Source organism: Canis lupus, chromosome 1, assembly GCF_011100685.1.
Source record: "Canis lupus familiaris isolate Mischka breed German Shepherd chromosome 1, alternate assembly UU_Cfam_GSD_1.0, whole genome shotgun sequence".
Taxonomy (NCBI): Eukaryota; Metazoa; Chordata; class Mammalia; order Carnivora; family Canidae; genus Canis; species Canis lupus.
Window position 1 is genome coordinate 31,672,102 of NC_049222.1, and position 12,036 is coordinate 31,684,137.

Here is a 12,036-nt window from a genome sequence, read left to right on the forward strand (position 1 = left end):
CCTCTTTTGCTTTGTTAACATTCAAGAATTGGAAATTAACTTTTATATCATTTCTGTTCTCTTTTCTCCCAAATCAAAACTCTCCTTTCATTGCTAACTACTAACAATGTGCCCAAATTTCCCCCATATCTATATTGAGAAGTATTTGCTTTGTGATGATGCCTCTCATTCTTTTAGAATCAAAGGGTTTAATCTTGCTATATCATACCAAAGATAGAGACGCTGCTGAAAAATGATATAGACATTTTAGGATGCCTTTCAGTTCTGATTAATTGTTATTATGAAAGCTTGCTTCATGGTTGGCAAGTAAAATTATACTGCATTTAGTTGCCTCCTGTGATCGAATTATGTAACAGGATTTTTAAAAAGAAAAAATGATTTAAATAGAAGTAATTGTTCAAATCCTTATTATGGTAGTAAAATTATGTGATCAAAATAAAAACTGATGCTAAGAATTATGCTCTGAAAATATTTTAAGTTATCATTAGGTATCTTCTTTCCTCTACAATATTAACATATTCTCCAACTCCGATAGAACTCCTGATATCTGAATCATAATTAAGTCATAAAACATTTATTTGGTGACACCTTCTTAGGGGTATTGTAGGAAATATCACTTCCTAATCTGAGGACATTAACTGAGATATTATATTTCTCTGCTCTTTGTATGCTCTTACTATATATATTTCACTAAGAATGACTATAGCCATCTGCCAAGAGTCACTGAATATCTATATAATAGTGATTGTCTCCTTACTGCTCCAGCTTAGCTTAGAAGTCAACAGGTTCCTAGCTGTAGACCTACAGACCATGATCTGAATGCCATTTGCATTTATAACTATTCCATCCATGAATGAATGATAAATGAAAGAACCATCCCATGATACTCAGCAAGTTTGAGCTTATCACTGGCAACTGGGTACAGAAAGAAGGTGTGGGTGTTAGGATGGTTTAAACACAGGTCAAAACATTACAGCACTGAATCCTGACCCACAAAGTAGCATTTTGCATTTTACAGCACATTGTTTATCAATGAGGGAAAAATAAATCTAGCAAAATCTTATAAAACTTGGTTCTATTGGTAAAAAATTTGCAATCATTTGGATGATGTCAGAGAACAAATTTTCCTTATCAAGCACATTGTTCAAAGTCAAAATTAATAATGCAAATAAGATTGAAAAGTAAAGTATGAAATAACTAAGAAAAGAGACTTTGCAAGCAGCAATATGTATCTTAGAACTGGTGCTGGGCCTGGCAGGCGATTCATAAGTATTCAGTAAATATTAATTCAATTAATCAACAAATTATTAATTTACATACAAACATGAGTAACTTGGACTAGATGAGTCTTATAATCCTTTCCATGTTAAAATTCTGTGACATTCTGATAACAAATCCTACTTATTCATTTACTAAAATCATGTTCCCTGAAACACCCATCTCTTACTGGAAAGTTCTTTTTCAGTATAGTTTGAAGTTCACATTTAGTGCTTCAAATATATGAGTATTTTTTTGAAATAAATCCATGTCTCATACGTTCACTGGTCTTTTTCTAGATTACCCTAAATTGTGATCTTTTGTGGGTTCTTTTTTGACTCACTAAAGAATCAATTTTATTTTATTTTATTTTATTTTTAAAGATTTTATTTATTTATTCATGAAAGACACAGAGAGAAAGAGGGAGGCAAAGACACAGGCAGAGGGAGAAGCAGGCTCCATGCAGGGAGCCCAATGTGGGACTTGATCCCAGGACTCCAGGATCATGCCCTGGGCTGAAGGCAGGTGCTAAACTGCTGAGCCACCCAGGGATCTCCTAAAGAATCAATTTTAATAAAGAATAGTGATAGTTAAGAGTTTTTTGGTGGAAGAGCCTGGCATGCATTCTTTTTCTGTATCTTCCCAAGCTCCTAGCACATGCATTTTAGTAGCAGATATACTTATGTTGTTTTACTAGTATGACCAAGGAAACTCATATCACTTTGACCCTTCTACAGATAACAAGTATGAGGTCTGGACAAAATGCAAGAAACCACTACTTAAAAACACTGGAGAACTGGAGGTCAGACAGATGCTATAGGGAAGTTGACACCTGTAAAAAGGGAATGATATACTGTAAGTTTCTCTCTCTCTGTCCTTCTTCAGCTTTTATCTTGGGTGAAGACTGAAATTAGCAGCTGCATGGGACAGGTAAAACGGTCATAGAAAACCTATCTAGGGATCCCTGGGTGGCGCAGCGGTTTAGCGCCTGCCTTTGGCTCAGGGCGCAATCCTGGAGACCCGGGATCGAGTCCCACATCAGGCTCCCGGTGCATGGGGCCTGCTTCTCCCTCTGCCTATGTCTCTGCCTCTCTCTCTCTCTGTGTGTGACTATCATAAATAAATAACAATTTAAAAAATAAAGACTTAAAAAAGAAAAAAGAAAACCTATCTACTATTTTTCTGGTGTGAAGAATGGAGAGTTCTGAACAACTACAGCTAGTGGAAGATGTGGGGAGATCCCCAAAAATGAGGGAGAGAGAGAGAGCGAGAGAGCCCTAAATTCTGTAATACATTCTGCCCAAATCTTTGGCTGACTCTGAACCACACATGCTCAGGGCAGGCTCAAAGCAGCCTAGTTAAGAAAAAAAGAAATGAACTGAACTTGAATTGCTCCCCGAGAGAGGATTTGCAGTTTGACTCTAATCAAGTTAAATCCCTGGTTAAAAAGAACAATAGCAACAACATTCTCAAGGAGTATAGTAGAATCCACATGCTCCACAACACAACAGCTGCAACATCCAGGATACAGTTTACAATGACTTGATATATATGATATATGAAGAATGTGACCCATTCTTATAAGAAAAGGTAATCAGAGGAGGCCTATTCCATAATGAACCAGAGATAGAATTAGCAAACAAGAATTTAAAAACAGGTATTATAAGTATGCTTAATGATTATAAAGGAAAGTATTATCTTAACGAATGAAAATATAGGAAATCTCAAGAGAGGAAAAAATCTATAAGAAAGAACGAAATGGAAATTCTGGAGTAAAAGTCATAATATATGAAATTTATAGATCACGGAGTGGACTTAGAGCAAAACGGAGATGACAGAGAAAAAAATCAGTGAATGTGAAGCTAGATCAATATAAGTGATCTAATCTGAAGATAGAAGAAAATGGATTGGTGAAGAACATATGAGAGGCTGAAGGACCTGTGGGACAATAGTAAAAGGTTTAACACTCATGAAGTTAGAATCTTAGAAGGAAAGGAGAAAGAATGAGACATAAAAAATACTTGAAAAAAATGGTTGAAACTTTACCAAAATTGGTGAAAGACAGAAATTACAGATACAAGAAGCTCAGTCAATCCTAAATAAGATAAATATGAGGAAAACTGGAGCTAAGCATAAAGAAGTCAAAATTCTGAATACAAAAGATCAATAGAAAAACCCTGAAAGTAGTCAGAGATAAATGGCATATTGCATAACTGGGGAACAGCAATTCAAATTATTGTTGATTTTCATCAGAAATTGTGAAGGTTAGATTACACAATACAGAACCTATAAAAGGCTGAGAGAGAGAGAGAAATAAAAAAAAACCCTTGCCAACCCAGAATTTTATATCCAATGACTATAGCCTTCAAAAATAAAAGCAAAATAAAGACATTTTAATGATAAAAAAAACCCACAAACAACAAAAAAGAGAATTAATTGCAGACTTGTATGATAAAAAATACTAATGGAAGTTCTCCAAACTGAAGGGAATGACACCAGACAGCAAGTAGAAGTTTTAGAGGAATAAAAAGTGTCAGAAATGATAAATATCTAGGTAAATAAAGAAGACAGTTTTGCCTTTAATTGTTAAAGAAATGTATATTATCATTTAAGTAGAAATTGTAACATGGCCTCATGGGCTTTATACATGTATGTAAATGTAATACATATAACAATTATAGTTTGAAGGGGGATCACTAAATGGACCAATTTAAGTTGTAGTGTTTCTACACATTATATGAAGTGATACAGTATTAACTCCAGGTAGACTGTAGAAAGCTAAGAATGTTTAAGTAATTACAGAGCAACCCCTGAAAGTACAAAGAAGTATACTTAAAAATCCAAGAAATAAATTAGAATGGAATTTTTAAAATATTCAAATAATCCAAAGGAAAGTAGGAAAAGAATAGAGAACCAGACAACAGGGATGGCAGATGATGAATAAATAATAGAATAGTAGAAATATATCCAACCACACTTATAATTTCACTGTAGTTAATGGACTAGTACTCTTAAAAGATAGATATTATAAGAATGATAGAAGCAAGGTACAACTATATACTCTCTATAAGAGGCTCACTTTAAATATAAAGGTCCAAGTTTGAAAATAAGGACGGAAAGAGATATACCCTGAAAACAATAAGAGTAAGAAAACTGGAGGGGCTTTATTGATATCAGATAATGTAAACATCAAGATAAGATCTTTACAGAAAGACATGTCATGGTGATAAAACAATTTATCAAGGAGATATAACAATCACAAATGTGTATACTTGTCAAATTAATGCTTCAAAATATGTGAAGCAAACATTTAACATAATTAAAAGAAGTAAAGAGTTTCAAAATTATACTAGGAGATTTTTAATTATACTAGGAGATTTCCTCAGCCATAGATAGAACAACAGACAAAAATTCAGTAAAAACATAAATGATCCAGAGCTAATTGTTGCTTATGCAAAATTACACCTAACATTTGAAAAACAGACATTCTTTCCAAGTGCATATAGTATGTTTGTCAAGATAGACCATGTTCAATGGGCTATAAAAATTAAGCAACACTTCTAAATAATCCATGGGTCAAGGAAAAATGGAGAAGGAGACTCAGAAAATATTTTGAATCTGAAGCATGATTTTGATACTTAATATATGCATAACCTTGGACAATTGATTTGAATTGCCAAGTCTCGGTTTAGTCATCAATAAAATGGAGCTATTAACCCTAGCACAAGGTTGTGTTAAGGCTCTTAGCACAAGTCCTGGTGTAATAATGATACTTAACTTCATTGTCCATAACAGGAAGCCATTGGTGAGGGTGTGTGGCTATACGTATAGGTCTCCTGCCACTTCCATTATTTTCTTTGAATGTTACTCAAAAAGCCCAAGCAACATCACCCCATTTATTATTTTAATTAATTAATCAATCAATTAATTAATTTTAGAGAGGGGATGGTCAGGGAAGAGAGAATCTTAAGTGGGCTCTACACTCCCACGTGGGGCTGGATCTCACAACCCTGAGATCATGACCTGAGCCAAAATCAAGAGTCAGACGCCTAACTGACTGAGCCACCCAGGTACCCCATCCCATTCTTTAAATATCTTTGTTGATAAACTTTCCACTATCTTTGATTTAATTTTTAGCTCATTACCATATAACACTATTGAAAGCCAGAGGATTTATGTAAACACAGAGTGCTATTTGCTTGAATGTGTATCTTGAGAATAATGCTCTCATCCTGGGCCCCCGTTTAACCTGCAATTCTGATTGTCCCTAGTGCAATGAGTGAAAGGATGCCAGGCCAGAAGCCCTTCTCCTACAACTTGTAATTTGAGAGCTATAGCTCATCACGCTGGCCTTCCATTTCCTAGATATCAAAAACCAATCTGGAATATAAGAGTCATGATTCTCTTCCAGTTTTCTTCCCTGCTATGTTGTACAAACTCAGCAGTGATATCAATCTCTCTGCTTCTTAAAATGTTTCCTTTTAAACACATGTAATAATAACTATCTCACTGGAATATTGGTGTCTAATTAATTATTGTTTGTCAAAAGCTTTAAGGTCTTCAGCTGGAAAGGGGATTGTGGATGCCGGCGGTATTATCTTGGAGAGCCCTGCATCTTGCTTCATTGATTGAATGGAGCTAGTGTCTGTGTGTAATCAAATTAGGCACACTGCTACAGGCTTCTGCTATAATTAATGAAACCCATGCAGACTGAATGAAGTGATCAGTCTATTATTTTTAGATTGAATAATTAAGTCTGAAGAGCTTCAGTATTTTTTCAAGTAGCTTCTTTTCTCAGCTGACTGTTGACATTCTGGCTCTCAGTCTTGCTGTATTGTGTCACTTAGTTTTGTGTCAATTTTTCTTGTGTTCTGCAGATTTCATCATAATACAAAAACTGTGGAATTTTTACAAATTTGTATTTTACAGGGTAGAACTAAGTCTTACCCTAAAAAATAAGACAAACTGGGGCAAGAAAAAGGCAAGGGGGATGGTACATGTTTTACTGGGGGCCTGCTCTGTGTCAGGTACTACGTAGCACCTTATGTATATGACCTTGTTTAATTTTTCCCTGGCCACACAGTGAAGTTGGCGTGATCCCCATTTTACAGATGAGGAAACAGGCTTGGGGAGTTAAAATAATTTATGGGAAATCAGAAACTCATGCTCTTTCCATGAGTGGCAGAAGCCCGTGCTGCGCTGCATGCCAGAAGGTGTGTTATTCAGAGAGGTGGTGATAACATACCTTCAGTGTCTTGTTGTGTCTCTGCAACTCCCGGCATAGACTCTCCAGTTTGCTTCGAGCAAGGATAGCTCTGCTGTGTTCACTTTGTAACTGGTCTTTTTCTTTTTGGATTTGTACCTGTTTCTTTTGTAAGAACTTTAACTTCTTTTGCTCAGTGCGATGCTCATCCAGCTAGACATGAGGGATGCAAAATAAAAGAAAATGGCAGGAATTGCTTTTGAGTTGATAGAAAAGGATGAAAAGAGGAAATACCAAAAGATTACTCTGTGGTTGTTGGAAATATTCTTTGCTATTGTCACTGCCCCTCTGCAAAAAATTTCACAAATGGGACTTTGTGATACTCATAGATACAGCTTTTAGAGCATATCATTTATAGGTTTTCCTTATCATTATAATGATCCCTTCCTATTCTTTTTGGTGGTCTATAAATAGTTTTCCTTCTCTTGAATCTATCCAGTGATACTGGTCAATATAGAAGGGCATATCTTGGAATCTGTAAAGCTGTCAGAATTCATGATAATGTCTTGCATTGGTGCAATGGTCAACAGTGTGTCTGCTTGGTTTATATTTTGTTCTCACAATTATTTCTCATAACAAGCTTATAGCAACTATTTTTTAAAGAATAAGAAAGCATAAAATAGCCTCCTGGTAAGTGGAAGGTGAAGTCTGTGGTTTGTAAAACAGGGAGGGAAGAGAAAATACCTCTCAACTACCTAGCATTGGCGATTTTCCACCAGAGCTTCAGAAGTAGCCACTGCACAATTCAACAGCGAGAATGGCAAGTATCCATAACACACCCTGCCCTCTGACCATCCCCAGGTTCCATGCTCATGGCCAATAAATCATGACACGCACTTTTGCCAACCACAGTGGGGGCCTTTTCTCATGCTCCTCCAGCAGCTACCACATAGTTCCATGCGACTTCCCATCTTGGGATGCTACAGTTCAGGGATGAAGTCACAAGATAAGATGTGGGACACCCAGTTAAATTTGAATTTCAAATAATTAAAAAATTTTAGTAAAAGTATATCTAAAGTATTGGATGGGGCACTTTTACTGAAAAAAAAATGTTTACTTGAAACATAAACTTAACTGGGTGTTCTCTATTTTGTTTGCCAAATCTAGTGATATTTTAATGGAATTCTAGCTCTGGTGGGTGGAGGGGCAGTTTGTGGATCAACCAACGGAAGTCATCAGAGACTAGCACATGCCAGACGTGTTGATCTCAGACAGTCAGTGAGGCTGTATCACTTCATCCAGAGCCTTTCTTTTGCTGGACTCAGTTTCCTGAGTGCCAAAATGGTGCTTAATGCAGGTAGGTGCTTATCCTGATTATGACTTTGTTGGCTCAAGAGGAGGAAAAGCCCATGTGAGACTGTCAGGGCTTCTGAACCCCAGGTGTTCTTAGTGACTTGAAGAATCTGATGCAAGTGATCACACACGATATGAACTCTCGCATGTGCCTCAATCTCCCTGTCTTGAAAAGGTATTTGTTCTTTTTGAACTAGCTGAACAAGACTATCACATTTACTTCAGTTCATGACTTATTTTACTCTCTTCCTCACTCCTTCCTGCCACACCAAAATGATCATTGTTGGATTAAGCTGGGGATGTTCATAAATGATATTCAATCTTCACATTTATGGGCAATTTTCATTTATTAGTGAGAATTAACATCAGGAAAAATTAGACCCATATGACCATAAACATTGATTGAAATTGATTTCTTTCTTGAGGTTCAATTGGAAAATCATTGATATTTTATTATGTTTCTCATTCTAACCTCCTATTAAAAGGATGGATGAGTTTTTTTCATTTTGTACCATAGTTACATTTGTGCTTATATTTGGATTTTATTAATTTTTTATTTTTATTTTATTTTTTTAGAGATAGAGTGGGGGGAGGGGCAGAAGAAGAGGGAGAGAGAGAATCTCAAGCAGACTTCTCACTGAGCACAGAGCCCCATGCAGGGCTCCATCTCACGACCCTGAGATCACGAGCTGAAATCAAGAGTTGGACACTTAACTGACTGAGTCATCCAGGCGCCTCCCATTTTTTTTCATTTTTTTTAATTATAAAAAAAAAATTTTAGAGAGAGAGTGTATTTGGATTTTAAATGACCTATTATCTCTATCTGAAATTTATATATTGTTATTATTGTTATTGCCATTATTATTTAGACTTTTTTCTTTTTGAAGATTAAATTGTATGTCAGGATTTCTCAACTTAAGCACTTGTACATATTGAGCCAAATAATTTCTTGTTGTGGGGGGCTATCTTGAGCATTGTAGGCTGTTTAGCAGCATCCTTGTCCCCAACCTACTGGATGCCAGTAGCGCCCCCCAATTGTGGCATTCATAATATCTCCAGACAGACATTGACTATTGGCCCACAGTGAGCAAAACTGCCAAACAAGGGAGTACTACCCCATATGGATTTACCTGAGCACTAGGAGAAAGATACCCTACATGTGTTTTATAAGTTGGAAGAGATGATTTTTGCTTGCTTATCAACCATGTAATGTTCTAGTTTTACTGCAAAGTCATACATATTTGCCATTAGGTCTATCTTGCTTTGCTCTAAATAAAAACTCTTAACTTTCTGACAAATTTATGAAGAGTGTGGCTAACTTTATTCAAATACTTCTGACTTGTGAATATATATATATATATATATATATATATATATATATGGTTCTTAATGAATGAAAGCGAACATATTGTAACGAGTCAACTTTAGTCAAATACTTACTGGCTTAGTGATTTAATGATGCACTTAGACACAGCACTTCTGTACAATTGTAACAGTCATATTGGATTTTTATCTGCTATTTTTCTTGTTCTCTCTTTTTCATTATTAAGTTAAAAAAGTAAAATTAATGCCAATTATGAAATCAGAATAGTATTAGTGGTTTGTTGTGACTACATTAAAACTGAGGAAACTTAGAAAACCTACTTCTCCCAAGTCCCTTCTTAATTTAGTCATGTGGTATCTTTATTAATAAATATATCCTTATTTATTAATGAAAACAATCGTAGATGATATTACAGGATTCAGAGTCTGTAAGGGTGAGTTAGCTAGAGTGGCATTTTGATTCACGGCTTTGAATTTGATGATTTATTCTATGTTAATACATGTCAGACACCTTCTATATTAATATCCAAATCAGTGAGCAATGAAATAGGTTTTAGTCTTTAAGTAAAAGATTGAAATTATTCATAATTTTGCCTTTCTGAAAAAGAAATGTAATGAGTTTTTGGCCAATTATCTCCTATTCATTCTTTCTAGAATGATCTTTTGGGTTTTAAAGTTCATTATAGGACATGATATAAATGCCAAAGTATAGTAAGTAGGCTTGAATTGAGTAGGCGCTCTGGAAAAATAACCTGGGTGGGGTGACTCTTGACTAGGAAGGTGAGTAGGCGGAGGGAGTTCCCATGGTGAACAGCTGTGGTTTAGGAAGAAAATCTCGGCAGATGGGAGAAGTGGTGCTTCTCTCATGTGTTTCTGTGGGTTGCAGCACTGCACATGGCTTCCTGTACGGAGCTCGAATACTGCCCAGTCCAGCCAAGTATGAAGCATGGCGCTAGAAACGAAACATGACTGGCTTTGGTAGAAGGAGGTAAATCAAAGTGGCAAAGGGAAAATGATGTGGGAAATATTGAAGAGAGCAGGGATGGACAGGTGAGAATGGGGCCTTATTTTTAGGAAAAATATTTTTGAAACCTAACTTATTTTATGCCATTGAAATTGTTCATAGACAGTTAATAGCTAGTGTTAAGCAAACTGTAATAAAAAAAAAAGTTGATACACGGTACTTGCTTTATAAATTTCTACTATGCTTTTGGAAAGTACTATGACCATTAAAAAACAAACAAACACAAAAACCAGAAGGAATTCATACTACTTGATTCAGTAATCCAATTCTGGAACTTTTCCCAAAGATCATAAAATAAAGGAGAAGGAACAGATCTAATGCATGACGGTGTTCCATGCAGCAGTATTTGGTAAAGCAAATCGTGGAAGGAATCTAATGTCTCCAGACTCGAGAACCAGGAGATAATGGCCACTTCATGGAAAAAGACATAGCTATTATAAAATATAATTATAAAGACTCTGAACTACATGAGAAAATGTCTGTCATATGAGCCAAAAAAACCAGGTACCAAATTACATACGTACCTTATGATAGTAATTGTTATAAAAAGTATCTCTGCATATATAGCAGAATTGGAAAGGAAGATGGATAAATCAAAGTTTGTGTTTTAGATTATGACATTAGAGAGATTTTTGCTCATGTCTGCAGCATTTCTCGTATCATCATGATGTGGGGTTTATGTGATTAAAAAAAAATTAAAAAGTATTAGGGGAGTTAAGCAACCAGCCAGTCACTCAGTATTTCAGAGTCCCTCCAGGTCTATTGCAGGACAGTTCAGCCCAGAGGATGCAACAGGAGGATAGGAAGAAAGGGAAAAACAGGAACCACAAGACAAAAGAGTGAAAAAGAAAGAAAACAAATCACTTGTTAGATTGCACTCCACTGATAGGGATAAGACAAGGGGTTTGCATGCCTGAAGCCCCTTCAGGTTTGGACTCTCTTCTCAAAACAAAACACACAGAAAACAAAACTAAGAAAAAGCAATTCCGTCTAGGGCCTCAGAGAGGCCCATGCCAGTGAGAGGCTCCAAATGAAACTTCATTAGTGGCAAAGGTAAACCTGCCTTCACCCTGCCACCTAGAGGAAATGTTCTGTTGCGTGTGGACTTGGTTTCATTCTCCTGTCACTGCTTGTCCAAAAGAAATCAGTAAGTGAAAACATTGTTTTAAAGAAAGCCAGCAGATATGAGGGAGAAGCATGTTGGCTAGCTTCACTTGAGCAGACGTCACATCCCAGCAGTGGGTTGCATACTTCGTACACCCGGGGGAGTAGGACACAGATGTCGCTGCTTTAGCGGAGAGGCTGCTACACTGAACCCTCCTCTTTTCCCCAACTGACCCACTGAAGGAGTACCAGTGGGGAGGCAGTGCACTTTGCCGGCTCTCTGGTGTCCATTGAGTGGCTTCCCTGCCTCTCGAATGGCCTTCTCCAGATGGACCCTCCATGGGGAGGACCTAGCACTAGGCAGAGAGTGATCCACACCAAGCACTGCCACAGGGGGGCAGGGAGAAGAATGTAGATCAAAGAGAATGAATGAATGGTTGAATGACTGAGTGACTGGCTGAATGAACAAATAAAGTTTTCCAGGCCAAATGAGAAGGTGTTACACAGTGAAGGTAGGATAAATTCATCCCTCTCCCTTCCTGAGGGGGCCTCTCAAAACACCCAGGCAGGTGCCTATGCACCTGTTCTTACCTTTCTTCCTGTCACCTTCTCTTGCCTATATCGCCTTTATATTGAGTATATTTCTCTTTTATTACAAACCCAAAAAGAACTTTAAAATATCCACAATTTTCAATTCTCTATAATTCTCTTTTCCATTCCCCAAATTATACATATAATTGAAGGCAGAATAGATTCCAACTCTCTTCTCTTT

General features: G+C 36.6%; 1 protein-coding gene across 1 annotated transcript in view; it reads right to left on the reverse strand.

The window, feature by feature from the left end:
• Positions 1–12,036, reverse strand: part of TXLNB (taxilin beta) — a 49,906-nt gene that overhangs the window by 26,493 nt on the left and 11,377 nt on the right. The window contains exon 4 of the mRNA XM_038526191.1: positions 6,503–6,673. Coding sequence (XP_038382119.1) covers positions 6,503–6,673 — 171 coding nt within the window. The remainder of the gene's footprint in view (positions 1–6,502; positions 6,674–12,036) is intronic.